At 54.4% G+C, this 21,285-nt stretch overlaps 1 protein-coding gene and 1 long non-coding RNA gene across 4 annotated transcripts in view; both read left to right on the top strand.

The window, feature by feature from the left end:
* Positions 1–21,285, top strand: part of LOC142599220 (uncharacterized) — a 434,245-nt gene that overhangs the window by 157,902 nt on the left and 255,058 nt on the right. The window lies entirely within an intron of this gene.
* On the top strand, positions 11,593–20,522 carry LOC104630386 (atos homolog B). 3 transcript variants are annotated; one of them, XM_075738807.1, is made up of 9 exons: positions 11,593–11,677; positions 12,837–13,038; positions 14,219–15,463; positions 17,061–17,119; positions 17,400–17,490; positions 17,980–18,138; positions 18,563–18,631; positions 19,092–19,297; positions 19,642–20,522. In XM_075738807.1, exons 3-9 carry the CDS (start codon positions 14,399–14,401, stop codon positions 19,793–19,795), a joined length of 1,803 nt encoding a protein of 600 aa, XP_075594922.1. In that variant the 5' UTR covers positions 11,593–11,677; positions 12,837–13,038; positions 14,219–14,398; the 3' UTR covers positions 19,796–20,522. The 3 variants fall into 3 exon arrangements, with proteins under 3 accessions (XP_075594922.1, XP_075594924.1, XP_075594923.1); XM_075738809.1 differs by lacking the exon at positions 17,980–18,138; XM_075738808.1 differs by lacking the exon at positions 12,837–13,038 and having other exon boundaries at positions 11,598–11,677.

Here is a 21,285-nt window from a genome sequence, read left to right as displayed (position 1 = left end):
TGCCCAAATCCTTCCGCACACCCTGCCACCCCGGGGACTGGCTGCCTCAGGGCACGTTTCAGTATTGCCTCACCCAGAAGTTGACTTCTCTTACACCAGGACAAGACCAAATTCCACAAAACCCGTAATATGCCAGCAGTATTAATTAGTAATATTAATGAGCTTACATAAGGGTGAACAAGGACCTTGGGAGCCTGCATAATAAAACCATCCTCATTAATCCTGGGTAGGGAGAGAGAGATGTATTCCCCCATCTTCTCCGCAAGACAGCTCCCCCAGCACAGCAATAATATCAATGCCAGGGCCATGCACATAACCATTGTTTGTACTAGCATGCTCCCAAGTTCCTTCATCCTCCCCACAAAATAGCTCCCCCAGCACAGTAAGATCGTCAACAATAGGCCAAAGCACAGAGCAGCCATTGTTTGTATCAGCATGTTCTTAAGCTTAGCAAAATAAAGAGATAAGCAGCACAGCTAACAAACCCCGTGACCTGCACAGGAGCTTGCAACTTAATAACTACTATAGCTGTAGCACGCTTAATACAGAACTGCCATTGTCAAGCCCCATGTTGGGTGCCAGAAAGGACTGTGGTGGTTTAACCTCGGGTGGATGCCAGGTGTCCACCAAGCTGCTCTATCACTCCCCTCCTCAGCAGGACAGGGAGGGGAGAAAAATAAGATGGAAAAAACAACCCCAAACTCGTGGGTCGAGATAAAGGCAGTTTAATACAGCAAAAGCAAAAGGCCACGCACAGAAGCAAAGCAAAAGCAAAAGATTATTCTCTACTTCCCATCAGCAGATGATGTCCAGCCACTTCCCGGGAAGCAGGGCTTCAGTACACGTAGCGGTTGCTCCGGAAGACAAACGTAAAAAACCGAATGCCGCCAGTTCCTCCCCCTATCTCTCAGCTTATTATTGCTGAGCAGACATCATATGGTATGGAATATCCCTTTGGTCAGTTTGGGTCAGCTGTCCTAGCTGTGTCCCCTCCCAAGATCTTGCCCATCCCTAGCCTACTGCTGAGGGGAGGGAAAGAAATGTTGGAGAGACAGCCTTGATGTGTGCCGGCACTGCTCAGTAGTAGCCAAAACACTGGTGTGTTATCAACACCTTGCTAGCTACCAATACACAGCACAGCACTATGAGGGAAAATCAACTCCATCTCAGCCAGACCCAATACATCCCTTTAGGCAGTTTGGGTCAGCTGTCCTGGCTGCTTCCCCTCCCAGCTTCTTTGGCACCCACTGCCTTGTCGTTGGCAGGCCACTATGAGAATCTGAAAAGTCCTCAACTGCTTAGCAGCAACTATAATATTAGTGTGTTATCAATATTATTCTCATCATAAATCCAAAACACAGCACTATACCAGCTGCTATTAAGAAAATTTAACTCTATCCCTGCCGAAACCAGGACATACTCCTGTGGGGCTGATGTGCCAGGCCATTGAACCCACACAGTCCAATAAACCTGGTTGTTCCTTTCCTCTGCCTGGCCAAAGGCAGGCCCCCTCTATTCCTGGTTGGAGTCTTCATTACTTGATTTTTGTAACAGCCAAACAGAAGTCTCTTCATCAGGATCAAATGTATGATCAGCCATTTTACTCCGCCCAACAGACACTGGAGCAGTAATTTTCCTGGACGGATGCTTTTTCGCTGTTGTTTTTCCTTGCAGTTCCTGTACCTGAGTTTCTAGTCTCCAGGTTGGTTCACCATCCCACTTCCTCATGTCCTCCCCCTGGTCACGTGGGAAGAACCACAGGGTTGCACGTGGTGCGTGCCACCGGTACCTTTTCCCTTGAACAGAAAAAGACTGACTCTTAATAGCTTTGACCTTGGTTGGAATGGGTGAGGAAGACCTATCTTTCTCGGATTGCTCAGACAATTTTTGGGTCAGTTCCTTCACAGCCGAGACACAGATCCACATGGAGGAAGCAAGATTATCTTCGTATTCTCAGAGTTGTCTGGCCAGTTCATCTGTAGTTGGTGCCTCCATGTCTGTCTAGCTCATTATCGCCAGGGTGTGGGTGTATGACGTCAGTGCATTTCGTATAAACTTTTGCCATATGGACCATGTGCACTGGTTTTCATCTGGGTCTTTGGATACCAGGTCATCATCCAGGTTGTTATATCCACCATGGCTAATTCCTCCAGATACTGGATACCTCCCTCAGTGGTGGTCCATTTGCTTTGGGAATTTGCAAGTTCTTCCTTGAAGGGATACCTGTCCTTCACACTTGACAGGAGTCGCCTCCAAAGACTGAGGACTTTTTCCAGTCCCTTTGTCAATGGCCTTATCCTTAGCAAGGGATCCCATCTGCTGGGCTTCCTTACCCTCTGATTCCTGACTACTGGCCCCAATATCCCAGCATCGAAGTAACCAATTGAGAATTAGCTTGCCTGGTTGACAGCTAAAATCTTTTCACATATCTTGCAGTTCACTTAGTGATAGGGATCAGGTGGTTTCTGTCTCATTTATTATTTCAGTCTCTTCCTCCTCCTGGTCTTGTGACTGCTCTGCTGCAGAACAGGCTGCCTCTTCTGATTCTTTCTCCTGCTCTCTCTTAAGGAGAAGCTTCTTCATCCCTTACTAAATGAGCTGACTTCCACTTCCATTGTTGTTTTTTTTTAGTTATAGGGGCAACTGATACAGTGTCTGGTTTAGCCATAGTGTCTGTTGGTATGTTTTCAGATCCAGAGACCCTCTCTTCTCCTTGAGGGTGCTGCACAATATTGAGCAGTGTTTGGTAGATGCTGGCCAGGGCCCAGCACAGTGCGGCAAGTTGTGCCTCTTTGGAATAGCCATGGCTTTTTTTTTTTCCCCAAAACATTCTATCACTTCATCAGGATCCTGCAGTTGTTCAGGAGTGAAGTTCCAGACCATTGGAGGTGAAAAGTTCTCTAGATACCTGCCCATATTCTCCCACATCCCTTGCCGCCCATGACCATACTGTCGTGGAGCCTGAGTCATATTCCTAAATTGATTGTTAACCTTAGACAAAACTGAAGCAGTATTCCTAAGAAATACCAATAGAAGTATTTTAACTACCCAAGGATGTTCAAGATACTGAGAAGTTATTGTAATGAGGGAGAAAACATCACAGAAGAAGGTGCTGAAAGTGCCATTCTGTATTTCCTCCACAAAAAAGCTCTCAGAGGAAGAAGTATAATTGTTAATTGTCTCCATGAGATGGTACCTGAAGTACAGTAATGGCTTCAGTACAGAGCCCAAATACCGGATTAAGCTCAAGGTCAGTGTTTTAATAACAAATCTCCCAGGCAAAACGCTAATCACTACAGACCACAACAAACTGCAAAAGCCGACACCAATCTTTAACATGTACAGCAAAAAAAAGAGCATGGCGCAGATAAGATAACATAATATCGAGAACAGATGAATCAATATCATGACCCGCAACTGTTAACAGATATAAATCCCATATAATACACTCTGGTCAATCTGTTATTATCTCAAACCCTTTGAGCCCCACGTTGGGCGCCAAAAAGGATTGTTGTGGTTTAACCCCAGCTGGCAAATAAGCACCACACAGCTGCTTGCTCACTCCCCCCAGTGGGATGAGGGAAGAGAATCAGTAGGGTAAAAATGAGAAAACTCATGGGTTGAGATAAAAACAGTTTACTAATTGAAATAAACCAAAATAAAATAATGACAATAATAATAATGAAAATAATAATAATAAAAATAATAGTTTTAATGAAAAATAACAAAAAGATAGAGAAATGCCAAGAAAGACAATTGATGCAAATGAAAACAATTGCTTATTACTAGCCAACCGATGCCTAGCCAGTCCTCAAGCAGTGGCCCCCCTGCCATCCTCCCCACTAGTTTTATTGCTGAGTATGATGTCATTTGGTATGGAATATCCCTTTGGTCAGTTAGGGTCAGCTGTCCCAGCTGTGTCCCCTCCCAACTTCTTGTGTACCCTTGTGTACCAGCCTACTCACTGGTGGAGTGGTGTGAGAAGCAGAAAAGGCCTTGACTCTGTGTAAGCACTGCTCAGCAATAACTAAAACATCTCTATATTATCAATACTGTTTCCAGCACAAATCTAAAACATAGCCCCATACTAGCTACTATGAAGAAAATTAACTCTATCCCAGCCAAAACCAGCACACACAGACAGGTTAGCATAGTCACTCCAGTCCTTTGTATACCAGTGTTTGCATTGCTGATGAGATTAGCGTAGCTTAGCATAGCTTGGCCAGTGGTGGACAAAGAGGGTAATTCTCAAGGTCCTCTCTGCTGTGGCTGCCAGCAAAATAAAGCAGTTGTGGCATCAAGTAGCAGGTCTGAGCTTTGCTTTCAATTCTTCTTCTATGAGCCAGCAACAGCTAAAAATATGAGCAATTTTTGAGGAACTAGAATATTCTCAGGCTTTTTGTCTGGAGCTGGGCTGCTGACCTTTCCCCTGGGCTGACAGTCTGGGATCTTAAGGTATTTGCAATGATCTGTCCTGACCATATGATAAATCTGGATAGAGAGAACACAGAAATCAGTGGCATCAAGCTGCCACCCTGAAAGTTGCTCCTCTTGCTGCTGTGCCTGTTCCCTGTAATGGAAGGGCTGTTTCATGGCCTAGATTTGTTGAGGAAACAGACTTCAGATCTGAAATAGCTCCCCTCTTTCTCCTGTGCAGCTATCTCCCTGGTAGTTCAGCATGAATGACTTATTATAGATTACAGCTCCGTTTAATTCTGTTTCCCTACAATATCATACTGTTAGAGTAACTGAGCAAAATGCAGTGGTGCTTCCAGTGGGAAGGCTGCTATCAGAGGCCAGCCCTGTAGCAGAGGCTGGAAGCAAGGAAGAGCAGTTTACCAGGAAATGCCTGTGTTCATGTGCTGGTTGCTTTTGGGAAGGAAAAGGCATCTCACCCTTGAAAGCTTCCCTACTACACAACTTCAAACGTTGCTGATGGAGCTGCACCAGTGTGAGTAGTGGTGAGAATACTGCCCTCCAGAGTCTGGGAAAGGTCTGACCAAAGTGGTGGTCTGGAAAGAAAAGTCAAATTATGTCTTTAAGTGAACCTCCAAGTGGTTTTTGTGTGTATTGTTGGTTTTGTTTGGGGTTTTTTGTTTTTGTTTAATTGGTTTGGTTTGGGCTTTTTTGCTACCAAAAAGAAAAGGTATCGCTTGTACAAGTCCCTGTAAGGAAAGAGCAGGGAATTTCATTTTTAGTGAGCCTGCCTGAAACTCAATACATCTCAGATGTGTGTTAAGAGAGAAATAAAAAGATTGTGCCATAAAGTGATAGCAGATTGTGTTGGGTTTGCGTGGCAAAGTTTTGGTAGCGGGGGGGGGGGGGCTACAGGGGTGGTGTCGTGGTTTTACCCCAGCCGGCAGCTGAGCACCACGCAGCTGCTCGTTCACTTCCCCCTGCCCCCCCAGTGGGATGGGGAGGAGAATGGGAAGGAAAAGGCAAGACCTGGTGGGTTGGTATAAGGACAGTTTACTAGGATAGCAAAGGGAGAGGGGAAGACAAAACAAAACAAAACAGTACTTAACAGAGTATACGAAACTGGTGATACAGAATGCAGTTTCTCACCCGAGGACCGTACAACTCAGACCGCATGCTCAGACCTGTCCCGAAACCGGACTGTCCCCGAGCCACGCGTCCTGGAGCTGCTACCGCCCCTCCTCGGCTAGCCCCCTTTTATGCTGAGCATGATGTCACATGGTATGGAATACCCCCTTTGGCTAGTTTGGGTCACCTGTACTGTCTATGTCCCCTCCCAACTCCTTGTGCACCCCCAGCCATCCCACTGGCAGGGCAGTGCAAGAAGCAGAAAAGGCCTTGGCCCCGCGTAAACACTGCTCAACAATAGGTCCATAGAACAAAAACATCTCTATATTATCAATGCTGTCTCCAGCACAAATCCAAAACATATCCCCACACTAGCTACTATGAAGAAAAATCAATCCTCTCAGCTGAAACCAGGACAGGTGGCTTCTGCCAGAAGCTGCCAGAAGCTTCCCCTGTGTCTGATAGAGCCAATGCCAGCCGGCTCCAAGACGGATGCATCCTCCCACCCCATGCTGCTTGGGGATGGGAGGAGGGGCTGGCCCACCCTCCGGACTCCCTGCGCCAGGCAAGTGGGTGCCACCTTGAGCTCGCAGGGGTGAGTAGTTGCGGTGGAGCCCAGCAGCATCCTGCTGCCTCTGCAGGGATCCTCTTGAGCAGTGGAGAGTTTTCCCCACCCCCAGCTCTGCTGCTGCCTCTTTGTTTTCTGGCAGAAGCCTCCGTGCCTTTTCATTGCCGTTGAGGCGCCGAACAGGAGCCTACATGTGCCGTGTGTGCATCTCGCTGGGAACGTGATGCGGGCTGGCAAGCCTGCCGGGCCAGGCATCTCCCTTGCGGGGCTGAGGAGGCCGGCCAGCAGCTTTGGGAGTCTCCTTTCCATGGGCTGTTCCTCCAGTCAAGCAGGGCTTTGAGGCTGCTGGTTTCCTCCACTAAGCCCTCTTTTGTATTGGCAGCATTTCTGCATCTTGCCACAAGTGGAATAAGTTGGATGGGAAGGGGCTGGTCCTCAGCTCGGCTCCACTGGGGGCTTGGGCTCTCTGCTGCGGTCCTCCTTTGCTGTCGCTCCTGCTGAGAAGGCACCTGAGATTAGAGCAGCACCAGGGGCTGCAGAGCTGGATACGGCAGTGGCTGAGGATTGCTTGTGCTGCGCCTGCCTCTCCATGTATTTGACTTCCAGCAGGGACTGAATTCCTGTGCTGGATTCTGGGCTCAGCTCTTGTGAAAGGATCCAATTATTTTAGAGCTTTGAGCATCTCCATTTGCTGCCCATATTTGCAATGCCTGGGTCCATGCTGGCTGGAATTCCAAGTGATTAATGTGGCTGTGACATCCCTCCTAGGGGTGTTATCATTGCTCTCTGTTCCCCACCCCTCCTCTCTTCCTCCTCCAGCAGCAAGCAAGACAGGCAGAAACAAAGGGCTGTCCTCAACCTGGGCTGTCCTCCCTATGAGCAGCTGCTGCATGGGATTTCCCTGACCTGCCTGCTGCAGGTTTCCTGGGCTCCCAGTCAAATGTTGGAGCTGGGCTGTATTGCTGAGGTTTGAGCCTGCTGGGCTGGGTGGGCAGGGGGTGCTACCAGCTTTGGAGAGCTGCCTGATTGTCCTGCCAGATTTTAAGCTGCTTTTCATTCTTTGTGTTTTCCTGGGGAGAGGTGCAGCTGTGCATGGAGGGGAGGCTGGCGGGGAGGGCTGGTGTACTGGGTTTGCATGGCAAGGTTTTGGTAGCGGGGGTGGCTTCTGTGAGAAGCTGCTAGAAGCTTCCCCTGTGTCTGACAGAGCCAATGCCAGCCGGCTCCAAGACAGACCTGCCGCTGGCCAAGGCCAAGCCAATCAGTGCCTCTGTGATAGCATATGTAAGAAGGGGGGAAAAAAAACAAGTGAGAGCGCTTTTGCAGCTGGAGAGAGGAGTGAGAAGATGTAAGAAACTCTGCAGACACCAAGGTCAGTGCAGAAGGAGGGGGAGGAGGTGCTCCAGGCGCCAGAGCAGAGATCCCCCTGCAGCCCGTGGTGAAGACCATGGTGAAGCAGGCTGTCCCCCTGCAGCCCATGGAGGAAGGATGAGGGGGTGTAGAGATTCCACCTGCAGCCCGTGGAGGACCCCATGCCGGAGCAGGTGGAGACACCTGAAGGAGGCCGTGACCCTGTGGGAAGCCCATGCTGGAGCAAGCTCCTGGCAGGACCTGTGGCCCCATGGAGAGAGGAGCCCATGCCAGAGCAGGTTTGCTGGCAGGACCTGTGACCCCGTGGGGGACCCACGCTGGAGCAGTTTGCTCCTGAAGGTCTGCACCCCGTGGAGGAGACTCACGTTGGAGAAGGTCATGAAGGACTGTCTCCCGTGAGAGGGACCCCACGCTGGAGCAGGGGAACGATGAGAGGAGTCCTCCCCCTGAGGATGAAGAAGCGGCAGAAACACCGCGTGATGAACTGACCGTAACCCCCATTCCCTGTCCCCCTGTGCCGCTGAGGGGGGCGGAGGTTGAAGCCGGGAGTGAAGTTGAGCCCGGGAAGATGGGAGGGGTGGGGGGAGGTGTTTTAAGATTTGATTTTATTTCTCATTCCTCTACTCTGTTCTGCTTAGTAATAAATTAGAGGAATTCCCTCTCTAAGTTCAGTCTGTTTTGCTCGTGATGATAATTAGTGAGTGATCTCTCCCTGTCCTTACTCGACCCACAATTTTTTCGTTATACCTTTTCTCCCCTGTCTAGTGAACGAGGGGAGTGATAGAGTGGCTCTGGTGGGCACCTGGCCCCCAGCCAGGGTCAACCCACCACAGTTGGACATGGGGGAAAGCTGTACACAGGTGGCCATTGCATAGTAGGATCTGCCTGCAGACCCTGCGAGCCCCCCTTCCCAGCTGCAGGCTATTGTCAGCGTCGCTGCCTGCATGCAAGGCACCCAGGCAAGGTGTGCAGAAGTGATCCATGCCAAGACACGGGACATCAGATGGAGCAGGGGTAAGCTCCCGTGGCCAGGAGCTCTGCTCCGGCTCCCTGAGCTCCTGGGACAGATTTCATTGTGTTATCTCAGGTCTGCAAGCAGAAGGGCTCAGTCCCCACATCACCCCCTATGGCACCTGCATGTGGGCCTGGGGAGGCACCACATGCCACTGAGCAGACCTCAGCCCCTGGGGAGCCATGGGACAGCCAGGCACTCTGGAGCCTGCTGCAGCCTGGAGCCCCAGCAAGCTGCCCTGCAGGGAGGGCTGCTCTGTCCCTGGGGGCTTCTGCACCCGGTCAGTGTCCTCTCCTGCGGGATGGGAGGAAGGGCAGCAGCAGGTGCTGCAGGGCAGAGGGAGATGTCGGGTCTGTCTCTGTAGAAGCTGTCTCTGGTGGCTTCTAGGAGTTTGCACTCCTAACATGGGCACTGCCTCTTGCCCCATCCTTCCTGTCTGGGCTTGGGCTTCCTCCTCATTATCAGCACAGGGGCCAGCACTGAGCGAGGCTCTGTGGCTGTATAAATCTGGCATGGCAGGAGGCCTCCTGAGGACCCCTGAGAGCAGCACTTGCCCTTGCAGTAGGGCAAGGATGCTCCCTCCCTCTACATCCTCCCTCCTTCCCTCTCCCTTGTTTCTGCCAAGTGTGAGCTCCTTCCTCCTCGACCTGAATCTCAGGGGAGTGCCAGAGCCACGTCCACACTGGTCGTCTTTCCCTTCAGGCACAGATTTCTCCTGTAGCATCTCTCTAACCAGCTTCTCTCCAGGATTGCCACCTCTCCTAGGGACGGTGCAGAAGTGGTCCCCAGCCTCAAGCGTCTGTCTCTCTCCTGATGGTGGTATACCTGATCGCTCAAGGCTGTGGAGAAACCCTTCTCTGGTGGCAGCATCACTGCTGGGGCTGCCATCCTTCAGGGGTGTGATGGAAACTTTCTGCCTGCGGGCACTTTTCAAGTTCTGCTCTTAGCCTGTGCCAGGGTGCTTGTGGGTTTGCACTTCCACTGATTAGATTTCCTTCCTTCTCCTTGGCTTCAGATATGACCGATGGAGCTACGACTTATCCTCCAGGGAGTCCATTTCCAGCTGTTTCTGTTGCCTCTTCTCTTGCCTTGCCTGGGAGCTTGGCAGGAGCAGGGCAGAGAGCAGAGAGCAGGAGGAGCTCTTGCTGGGCTTTCCCCCACAGGCAAAGCCCTTTAAGTTCTATCTTAGAGCACCAGCACAGGCTGAAACACCAACACTTGGGCTTAGGTGGGGCCGAATCCTTGGCTTGGGCACATGGAGCCCCACATGCTGTGTCCAGGGGATGGTATCAGTGCTGCTCAGCCAAGCTGGTGAGGACTTGGACCTGTCTCATCCAGGTGGTCAGAAGCAGGGCTCCAGAGATGCCTGGCTCAGGGGGAGGAGGTTAGAGGTGACCAGGTGCTGTCTCCCCATCCCTGCTGTGGGTGCAGGAGTCCCTGGTCCCCATGTTGCTCTCTAGCTCTGTAAGGGGATGGTGGGCTCCTGCTGGGTGCTGTAAGAGGCTGAGCCCTGCTGTGAGCTGGCTGGGCTCTCAGTGGGGAGGAGCTGCCCTGGGAGGCAGAGCTAAACACAGTCAAGAGAAACCCCAAAGGCTAGGGGAAGGGGGAAGGGAACCTCCCCTGATCACAGTGCCTTGCAAGAGCATGAGGAGCAGTGCTGTGCTCCAACTGCTCCCCATCCCAGGCTGCCAGGCAGCCCTCCAGGAGGATGTACAAGGAGGTCCCAAGGTGTACTTGGAGACACTTTTGGGGTGAGGTGGGCTGGGGAATCCTGGCATTTCCCAGCACAATGATTCTGGCGACAGTATCTGGGTTGGCAAAATGAGGTGCAGCCCCTTGTGCTAGGCATGTGCACTACTGGCTGGTGCTGGCATCACTTGGTGACTGGCATTGAGGTCTCGGCTGGGATGGATTTGTGGTGTCAACATGTCAGCCTCTCCTGATGGACCCATTCTCCTGAAAGGCAGCTGCTGCTGGGGAACAAAGGGCTCAGCCTGCCTGCATGAGGATTCGGGAAGGGCTGTGACTGCAGAGGGACGTAGGAAGGAGAAATAAAGGAAACTGCATATTTGTCCCAGCATGGACACACACAGGAAGGATATGGCTTTCTCCTGCTGCACCGTGCTGACTCTTGCTGCTGGTTGCTGATTTTGCTTCCCAGCGGTTGACTGTGCCACGCAAGTCATGGTACAAATCTCCCCCAGGGATGGAGGAGGGAAGCAGCAGTCTGGCAGAAGAGCTCTCCACTTTCCAGGCAGGCAGAGCATAGCGTGTTACCACCTCAGCATCTGCCCACAGCTGTGGGTGTTCACCTGCTTTTCTACCTGCCTTCGTGTAGGCCCCATGCAGGGTGCCAGGAGGAGCTGATCTTTACGAAGAGCTTTTTTTGAGGCTTTGGACCAAAGGTTTGTTATGCTATGGTGTTGATTTGCCTTGCTGCAAGTGCTCCTTGGGAGCTGGCATGTCGCATCTCTGTTCTGGCTGGTTGCTGGCAGTGCCCTTCCCCAGCACTGCTGGTGGTGGCTTTTGGGCTGGCTGGCTCTCGGGGACTGGCCACAAGTGCCTATTAATTACAGATCTTATTGGAAATGGAATGAAAGAACAGCCCATTTCCTGGGGCAGGTGAGGTCAGACGGCAAGCACAGTGAGTGACCTGCTGAAGCTGGATTCCCATCTGCAAGATGAAGGAATGCAGAACTTGTAGGGTGCCAGAAAGGGGGTGCACTTGGGTGTTTGGTGCCTCTGAGCATCCCTTTGGGGATTTTGTTCATCTGCCTGGCCCTGCTGTTTCCAGATTCAGAGCAGCGCTCATGGTCAGGATGCCCAGCAGGACAGATGGCAGCTTTCTTCTGGATGGCCACTGCAGTGAGCCCCCAGCCAAGTGCTGCATGGGGAGGGAGGTGGGGAGGGCATGGTCTCCAGGGATGGGCAGCATTTCCTCCTTCACCTGGAGGTTCCTGGGCCAGCAAAGCTCACAAGGCTGCCCCTGCAACAGATGGGCTGAGGGTGGAGGTGCCCAAGGGCTCCTGCCTACTCTGAAGGTGTTACACCATGAGCTGCTGCCCAGACTGACTCTCCTTGTCCCCTTCCAGGCATCAAAGCTGTGGTGCTGGTGGATTATGACCACAGGGGAGCTGTGTTGCATCTGCAAATCTCCTTTGTACGTCAAGGGCATCTCTGAGCAGGTGAATCCTGTGCACATGGAAGGACTGCTGTCTTTGCGCTGGGGGAAGCCAGTGGGGGGCCATCATGGCTCAGGGCTGTCAGGCTCCCAGTTTCTGCCTTCCCTGCTGGGCATCTCTTATTGGAAGAAAGCAATTGCAAGCTCCTTGTCTGCAGGGCCAGAAAGTGTCTTGTGCTGTGGGTGAAAGGGGCATGAGGTAGACATGAGACCAGCAGCTAGCTGGAGGTGTCACCAAAATCCAGGAATAAACCTCGTAACACCAATGTAGTGTTAAAAGGCAGGCATTCTTTATTGCAGCGCTGCATGCACGGGGGATAGCTCCACCCAACGTGCATGCCAGGTGATCACCAACACACAGGTTATATAGGATCAAAATATACATATTCATTACATTTCCGAGAAAAGGCAGTCCTATGATAATCATTTCTTAGAATTCATTTCCATATTCTCCTCCTTGTCACGCATGCTCAGTGATTTGAGTCGGTGGTCCTCAAGGGTCTCTGGTGGTCGTCAGTGGTCTTGCACCTGTGTCCGCTGGATGACCCCCTTCATGCAGGCATGCGCAGTATCCTTTTTGCAGGTGCACCCTTCCATAACAACTTCACAAGATTGATGTCCCTGAACCTATTGTCCGGTTGGATAGGGACTGTACATGGAACAGAGCAGCATTGTACCTTGCCATGGTCAGTTAGCTTCATTACGTATTACCTTGGTTACAAACTAATTATCTCAACCTGATTCTATAGTTTCTGTTTCACAGCCCCTATCCTATGGTTACAGAGGCCCAGAGGTTGCTGGTGATCTGCAGTGTCTTGGAAAGCAAGCCATGAAATGGTCACCAAAAAGCAGCAGGGATCTGTTTGTATGCACAGGTTTTCATACAGGAAGGCACGCAAAAGGGGAGTAAAATATGAGCAAGGTATGAGAGTTCACAGCTTAGCTTAAAGTATTTGTGGTTTAAATGGAAATCAAGGTGATAACACTGCCTGAGATGGCCTAGATGTATGTGGCCTTTGGGTTTGGGAGGTTGGGAGACGCTAAGCCTCAATGTTGCCTTCTCTGCCTGTGCAACCCCACAGGCAGGCAGTACCATCCTGCCCTTCTTCTGGTAAGCATCTGAATCACTCCAGTCCTGTGTCTCTCCCTTTCCTTCTCCTCAGAGCTGCTGTGCAGACTGAAGAGCTGGAGAGGATGGTGCAGAGGTTCAGAGGCACACCGTGATGGTGGGAGCCGTTCCATGGCAGCCACACCGTTTCTGGGGGGTGCCTGGCTGGCAGGTGTCTTCAACTAGTTGTGCCAACAACCACCTGGTGCGGGACTGGGAAGTTAATCCAGAGCAGAGTGGGGTTCTGCTGCAGAGGGGTAAGTGTGGGGGGCAGCCAGGACAGGCTGCAAGCATGGCGGGTTGCACAGAATCACAGAGGGGTTGAGGTTGGAAGGTCCTTTTCTGCAAAGCTGCTGTCTAGCCAGTCAGCCTCCAGCATGTGCTGGTGCACAGTTATACCTTTCATCACTCCTTTTAAACAAAATCCCTGGGCTCAACCACCCTGACCTGCCACCTTCCCATCCCCATCATGGCAGGGATTAAAATACCACACGCAGCCTTGCTCTCCAGATGGCCTTGACCCACTTGGAGAACCACTTTCCTTATTGCACGCCTGCCCCTAAGCCTTTGCTTCACAGGAATGGGCAGAGCTGTGGGGGCAGGCAAAGGGCAGAGCTGCCAGGCACAGGCTGTTTGTCAGGCTCTGGAGCTTCTCAGCCTGCCAGTGGCTTTTCCTGCATCTCTTCTGCTCTCACAGCCATTTCAGTATTTATCATGCCAGAAAAACTCGTGGCCAGTATTCTCACAGCTCTGAAATTGGGCTGAAAATCAAAAGTGAGGCCCCATGCAGCAAGGAGGTCAGGCCCTTGAGGCAGGCAGGGGTGGGTGATATATGGATGGTACAGGACTGGGCGGATGGTGCAGGAGGCCATGGTGGGCTCTGCAGCCCCTGATACCACCCAGCTGCTAATTGACGTGGTGGAGGTCTCTGGTCCAAGCCGGCAGACCTAACTGTGATGTTAGGTCAGGTTCCCGTCCCCACCATGGGGCTGGCAGCATAGGGTACCAGCCCTAACTGATTCAGCACATGCGGCCGGGGCAGGTCTTCTTGGCAAGCACTGAGGGATCTTGTTGCTGTTGCCCAAAGGGGTGATTACAGGCCTGAGCCCCTGGGAGTGGCCTGACCTGCCTGACTTCTGTGCTCCAGAACAGCACAAGCATGTCAAGTCCCTGGCAGAGGGCAGGCCCCCTTCTCCCCACTTGTCCAGACTTGTCCCCAGTAGTCTCCAGCTGGGTTGGAGACTCCTTTCCATGCCCAGGCCAGGAAGGAAGTGTTGATCCTGCAGATGGATGATGCCACAGGGTTCCCTGGAGAGGAAGGTCCAAGCAGGGCTGTATGGGGAGCTGCCTGTGTCCCAGCAGGTCCTTTGCAGCCAAAAGGCTGGACAAGGATGGGGATCCTGGGCTGATCTCCATCCTACTGCTCTTTCTTTCCAGATGCTCCACTGCAGTGCACCCCATAGCGGAGGGCTCACCCAGACATCCTGAGCAAGGCAAGGTCTAGCTCCCACCCCCTGTCCTCGCACTGTGACCTCTGGCACTTTATGGTCCCTCTTCTGCTGCTGCATGGGTTGTTCTGACTCCAGCTCCACTCGAAGTCCAGGCAAGTAAGGCTCCATGCGGCACATCCACGCAGAGACGTCCCTGCCCCCGGAGTGCAGCACGGACCCCAGCCTGTCCCAGCCCAGTGGAGAGGTGCCCTTGGAGCCTTCCTCACAGTGCTGCACCCACCACAGCATGCTCATGGGCTACAACGAGACAGAGATCAAGCGCCAGAAGGTTTACCAGGTCTCCATCTTCTCCCATCTCTCCAGCTCCTCCGAGAGCACAGAGCAGTGGGCAGGCAGCCAGCCAGATGTCAAGAGAGTTTACCCCGAGCAGCATCAGGGGAGGCGAGATCCTAAACGAACTCACTGGGGTGGCAGGGGGGTGGACAGCAAGTGCAACGGGGGCCCTGGGCAGGCTACCCTGGACAATGATGATACCTTTGAGGATGGTCTGCTGGTGGAAGAACTATCCCTGTGCAGCTCTGCCCAGCACTTCTCCCATAGTGGGCTGCAGGTGGTGGAGCACCGGTGTGAGGGCAGCCCTAGCCACAGCCCCAAGGCTAGCAGAGAGGACAAGTCACAGGATGTCTCCTCCTCCTGGCATATTGCTTGCAGTACTTTGCACATGAGAGATGGTTGCCCTGTCCTGCCAAGGGATCAGCCCACAGACTACGGGGATAACAGGGAACAGGCGAGTGGCCACAACCTACTTTACCTTGATTTGCACAATATTGCACAAACTCCTCAGTTGGACTCTGGTGGGAAGAGAGAGAAGCCAGGGAGCAGGCTGGCTCACAGCAGCAGGGCTAGCGGAGAAGAAGAATGGCCAGTGGTGGCCAATGGGTGCAAGGACCCCCCAGCTCTGCAGACAACACTCAGCCCCAAGCTCAGCAACCTGAGCTCCCTGGAGAAGACACCCTGTGGGAGCAGCTGGCTCTGCAGCAGCAGCTGCCTGGCCAAAAGGAAGCTGCTGCCTGCTGGCAAGGTTGTGGCTGACTCCTGCTCTGAGGACGAGAGCCTGTCTCCACCAGCAAGGAAGAAGAGGGCCCTGCCATGCCATCCAGTGCCCACAGCCTGCCGCAGCACTGATGCCAAGGGGGCACCTTTCTGGAATCACCTGCTTCCCATGGCCAAGGTGAGCGTCACTCACAGGGGGAGGTAGGGAACGGCCTGGGGACACCCAGAACTCAGGGCTGTCCTCATGGGCAAAATATGGTCCTCATGGGCACGTGGTCCATTGTGGCTCAGCACCCTGTTCTGTCCCGGTGCCACAGTACTGGTGTGAGCAGAGCAGCAGCTGACAGCCAGCCCTGGGACACACTGTCTGTTGGTTGTCAGCAGCTCTTGACACCTTGTAGTCACTGGATCCACTGCTTGCAACCAATTTTCTGGCCTGGAGAGCCTCATTCAAATGGGACACGACCTCTCCATGACAGCAAGAGTTGGACACATGGCATGGTGCCACAGTCAGTGTCTGACAGCTTCACATTAAGCCAGATTTACCAGCAGGCTTGGGAAGAGCAGCTGTCCTCTGCCTGCCTGGGGGAGAAGAAGGCAAAGGGGTGGGATGGCTTGGGTCCCTGGCTGTGATATCCATCAGGGCACTCTGCCTGCTGGGCAAGGATTTTGGTGGCAGGGAGCAGGACTGGACATGCTCTGGCCAGGGAGTGGGAGCCCCAGTGCTGTGTGCAGAGATGCCACTGGCTTTTCTGCAGTTCTGGGATGCCTGTGGCATGTCCCCAGTGTGCCACAAGCTCTCATAAATGGGGCAGACTCCAGAGGTTTGCAACCACCCTAGCAGCTCAGGAGCTGCCTGCGATTCCTCCCTGCTTACCAGCCCCTTCTGACCAGCTCCCTGCCTTCACCATGTCCTGTCGGCTGAGGCTGCAGCAAGCTCACACCAGAGCTGGCACGCTCCTCTCCTTCCCTGCGGTATCCCATGGTGCAGGGACCCACAGAGACTGACAACAGAGCTACCCTGGCTTCTTGCTGCTTGGAGCCAGGATGCACTGTCCATGGGGCACAGCTCCATCCCTGCCCATGTGCCATTTTTGGTGACTGTCCCCCAGCCTGGCTGCCCCCAGCACTGCCCTTGCAGAATGAAGCCCTCCAGCAGCTTCCCTTGGTTTTCCCACATGGTCATGCCAGCCAGCTCCATGATCCTTTTGTGTGGCTTCCAGAAGGGAAGGTGTCCCCTCTGAAAAGGGGACATCTTTAAAAGGAAGCTGCAGTGTGGCCCTATCTAACCCCCCCCACCCTACAGCTGTAGGAGCTTGGCTGTGGGAAGGGGCAGGCAGCACACCTCTCTGCCCAGTGGCATTACCAAGGACTTTGCATGAATCGTCTGAGGACGGGACTTTTCTTCCTTGGGAAGTGCAAAGGGGGTGTTGGTGCATGGCTCTGTCTGGGGGTGTCTTGCTCACTGGGGCTTTGCAGGGTGGGAGCTGTGCGCTGCACCCTCAGGCTGGGTACCAACACCCCATTCCCCAGCAGAGCCACTTTGGGAGGATAAAGACCTGCCCTTGCAGCCAGGTCTCGGTTTTGGCAGCCCCACGTCCCCACCCCAGCCCTTGCACTGCCCTGCCGTCTGCCCCCGCAGAAGCCACTGATGGCCTGTCTGATCTGCCCCTCATGGGGCTGTGGGGCAGGGCAAGGGGCAATGGCATCTCCTGGGGGGTGCACAGTCCCTGGTTGCTGCCCTAACACAGTTCTCGATTTCATGCCCCCTCCAGAGCTCTGTGGATTGCACTGCGGTTGGGAGGAGGCTGAAGAGCAGGCTGCGCCTCAAATCGTGAGTGTCTCACCAGCCCCAAGGGCCAGCCATGGGAGCCCAGGTTGCCCAGCCACCCGAGCACCCTGCAGCCCCATGGGAGGCATCTCTCCTCCACAAGACCCCAGGCTGTGGGGTGGAGGGAGGTTTCTTCTGCCCCCGGGGGTTAGGAAAGTGGGTTCAACCTCCAGCAAAGAAAGGAATGGGGGGACCTGGAGAGGGATCTGCACCCCCAGGGACACAGGCAGTCCAGGGCTGTGTGCTCTCCGGTCTGACACTGATCTTCTCTCCTCTCTCAAAGGCAACATCTCTGGAGCAGCCTCCAGAGGGGTACCAGGTCCTCCACAGTGCCCTGGGCCACCATTAGCCGTGCTCTGCTGGGCAACTTTGAGGTAATGGCACCCACCTGCCAGGGAAGGAAGTGGGTCCTGCAGGCTCCGGCTGGGCTGGTGACAGGCGTGAGAGGCTGAGTCCGACGGGAGCCCCAGTGTGGGGCTGGGCTAATTGTCCCCAAGGGCCTGGTGTGCAGTGGCCGTTCACACAGCCACCATCTGCCAGCAGAAAGGCTCAGCCAGCAGATCTTTGGGTGACGTGTTAGGACCCTAGACCCTGCTGAGATGGCCACCATGGAGATGAGCGGCTGAGCCAAGGCACTCTCGCTGCTTCTCTGTGTTAGATGGCTGGTTTCAGCCCACCAATTCAGGATGGGTCTGTCTTGGAGCGAGCAGCCGGGGTCACTCGAGCAGTTTCTGGAGAGCTGGGAGACACATGAGGGCAAGAAGACATGGTTGTGGTGGAGATGGGGGTGATCTCACCTGCAGCTTAGAGGTGAGGGGCAGGACTGGTGTTTGAAGGTCCCTAATGCTTCCCTCCTCTCTCAGGAGTCCATCCTGAAAGGGTGCTTTGCGCCATCGGGGAGGATCGAGGGATTTACGGCAGAGATCGGTGCCAGTGGCTCCTACTGCCCCCAGCATGCCACTCTGCCTGTTGATGTCACCTACTTCGACATCTCCGAACACAGCATGCCCTCGCCTTTCCTGGTATGCAGACAAGGGAGGGCTGGGCCCATGGGGAGGGGGGAGTGGGGGCTCTACTCAGGCACTGCGCATCCTCAGGGGCTGCCCCTCTCCAGAGAGTGTGTCTCAAGCAACCACCTACCTAAGGAGACCGCTAGCTGTGCCAGGAGCAATATTTAACCCACAAAGCAAAGAGGGAAAGAAGCAGGAACCCTTGCAGGTGTATGAACAGGCAGGCTGCTGCCCAGCCATCTCATGGCTGCTGCTTTGCTGTCACCTCTGTGTTGCTGCTTGTTCATCCTTCTGTCTGGAGAGGGACTGAGCTGGGCGTCATCTTGCCACCTTGTGCCAGGTGTTCCTGGCAACAGGGGCTTGTGGCCCTGTGCCAGGTCCCAGCTGGGCTCTCCGTGGGCTTTCTGCCTCTCTCATGTGTTTTCTTTTGCCCTAGGGAGTGATTGACTTGGAGGCCTTGGGAAAGAAGGGTTACAGTGTCCCCAAAGCTGGAACCATCCAAGTGGTGAGTTGTCCCATGGCCTCTGGCAGTGCCATGAGGAGGGGGCCAGGTGGGCTCCAGTTGCTCCCCAAGGTGGATACACTCCATTATGTTGTTTAGCAGGGCAGCAGCCAGAAAGCTCTGTGCAGAGCAGGTACGTGGCTGCTGAGAAAGCACAGCAGAGGGGAGCACAGGGTCCCTGGGGTGCTGGCAGGGAGACAAGGTGATGGGAGATGCAGGGAAGGAAGAGGTTGGTGGGGAGGGACAAGGGTCTTGGCAGGAGAGTGTATACATGCAACAGGGATGGGAGCACAGGAGTGGAGGTGCGTGGAAAGGACTGAGCTGTGGGCTAAGCCCTCCGGGGCTGGTATGGGGCTTTCTGGGCCCTTGGGCCCACTGGCACTGCCCCCAGATGCCCCAGCCTTGCCCTATGGATCCATTCCTGTGCCCTTCCCAATCTCACCCCCTACCCCTTTACCCCCAGACCTTATTTAACCCCAACAAGACTGTGGTGAAGATGTTCTTGGTGACGTACAACTTCCAGGACATGCCGGCCAACCACATGACCTTCCTACGCCACCGCATCTTCCTGGTGCCCGTGGGGGAGAAGGAAAGGGCCACTGTGGCCCCCAGCAACCCACCAGGCACCGGCCCACCCCACAGGGTCCTCTGCTACCTGATGCACCTAAGGTAAGGCACGCCAGGAGGGATGGGTGCCTGCCCCAGGGTCACCCCTGGGCTCCTCTCCCATGTGTCCCTGCCTCCCCTAAACCTGCAGGCCCTCCTGCCAGAGTGGGAGGATGGCAGCCTGACCCCCTGGCCCTGGGGAGGAGCAGGAACCGGCTGCTTTTTCAGGGAGGTCGGGGCTGCCACCCTGCCTGAGGGCAGCAGTCTCTGTCCCTCTGAAGGCAACCAGAGCATGGCCACCTTGACCAGAGTCCAAAGTAGGCAAGGGGGTTGTGTCCCCTGCCAAGGCTGTCCTGCCCTTGCCTGGGAGCCTGAGGTCCCTCTGCCCTGCTCTTGTCTCCACTCAGGTTTCACAGCTCCAAGTCAGGGAAGATCTACCTTCATGATGATATCCGGCTTCTTTTCTCCCGCAAGTCAATCGAGGTCGACTCAGGGATCCCCTATGAACTGAAATCCTTTACGGAGATGCCAAGGAATCCCTGCTACTCGCCCCAAGCCTGACCTTCTCCATCCCCCAGGGCCACTGGGGAGCCTCCAGCCCAGCACCTCAGGGAGAGATGAATAAAGGGCCAGTGAGCAAGCACCACCTTGAAGTATCACCCATCCTGTGTGCCCCCATCCTCCTGAGCAGCAGAGACGCTGTGCCCATGCCCTCTGGCAGGGCTGAGATCACCAAGGGGACTTCACCAGGAGGGGCAGGGTCTGGAGAGCAGTCCCAGCACTCCAAGGACATGCCCAAGCTTTCTGCCAGCTCTACTCCTAGCTTGGAGATGTGGCTGGAGCTGGGGGAGTGAAGAGTTGGGCTGGGGGCTCTGGGGGAGGCTGCCCACACCAGTCCTGGGGTTGGGAGCAGAATATGAGGAAGAATTTGTATTTATTAGTATTTATTGTCACTGGGAGCACAGAGGAGGCTTGTGTGGAGGATCAGAGGTGCTGTGCTGTTCTTCCCCCCACCCTCTCAGTACTGGATGAGGCCCTTGGCAGTGGGGAGGCTGCGCTCAGCAGCGTGGGGCTGCCCAGGTTGCTGCAGGGCTGTGAGGGCTGTGAGGGTGACCAGGGACAGGGACACCTCAGGCTGTGGAAGGAGAATGTGACCCACCTCTCAGCCAGGGTGCAGCTATGTCAGGGCTGTGTTAAAAGCCCCAGGAGAGGCCGAGACTTGCTGCTCACCAGCTCTGTGGGGCCAGCCCCACTTCAGGCAGCTTGGGGATGCCTGGACTTGCCCTCCCACCTCTTTAGGGCAAGCCAGACCCCAAGAAATCTGTGGCTGGCAGGGAACTGGCTGTTGCCATGGCTCCTGGGGCTGACACGACTGTCCCATGGACAGGGACCTGGGGGTCTCTACAGGAGCATGGGGACAGCCCTCCTGGCAGGAGCCTCCAGAGCCCACATGTACTGTGTATCTGAGAGAAGGTGGAGATTGCCAAAAAAAATCGGAGCCTTGCACCATCTGCACATGTGTGGGGTGAATCCCATCCAGGAGGTGGCTTTGGGCAGGGGTCTGCTGGCAGCATGATCAGGTGCTGGAAGATGGGCAGGAGTACTAGCTTAGTCCTTGGGAAGAGGGGAAGCAGCAAAGGGCATCAAATAGAAGTCGGGCTGGACCTTCAGGAGGGTGTTTGGGGGTGATCTGGAGCAGTGCCCATCCCTGCTGCAGCCTCAGAAGCCCTGGGTGGGTCAGAGGTGAGAGGGGCAGGGGGAAAGGAAAAATGAGCTTGCATGTACCCCATCTGTGTAATCCTCATGACCCAGGGTCTCTGCTAGGCTCACGTGGGGAGGACTGCCAGGCTGCAACCTTGCTGGGGTGGGACCGCATGACCCTTGCATGACCCTGGGACCGGGGGCCTCACTGGAACAGCCATCATTTTAACCAAAGCCCACTCCATGTTCACATTGCTCTCCCCAGAGCTCCAGCTGGCAGAGCTGGGGCATGGGGAATGGGACAGGACAGGCCTCTGCCACACTTGGGGTGGCAAGGCCCCGCTCTCCCC

The sequence above is a fragment of the Balearica regulorum genome, chromosome W (assembly GCF_011004875.1).
Source record: "Balearica regulorum gibbericeps isolate bBalReg1 chromosome W, bBalReg1.pri, whole genome shotgun sequence".
In the NCBI taxonomy this organism is placed as follows: Eukaryota; Metazoa; Chordata; class Aves; order Gruiformes; family Gruidae; genus Balearica; species Balearica regulorum.
Note: the sequence above shows the minus strand (reverse complement) of the source record. Positions and strands in the feature narration are given on the sequence as shown.

Excerpts from the sequence above, each read along its gene's own strand:
- LOC104630386 (XM_075738807.1), top strand. The coding sequence starts at position 14,399 with ATGCGGCACATCCACGCAGAGACGTCCCTGCCCCCGGAGTGCAGCACG. Across the intron at positions 18,632-19,091 it reads AAGCTGGAACCATCCAAGTG|ACCTTATTTAACCCCAACAA; the intron begins GTGAGTTGTCCC and ends CTTTACCCCCAG. Across the intron at positions 19,298-19,641 it reads TGCTACCTGATGCACCTAAG|GTTTCACAGCTCCAAGTCAG; the intron begins GTAAGGCACGCC and ends GTCTCCACTCAG.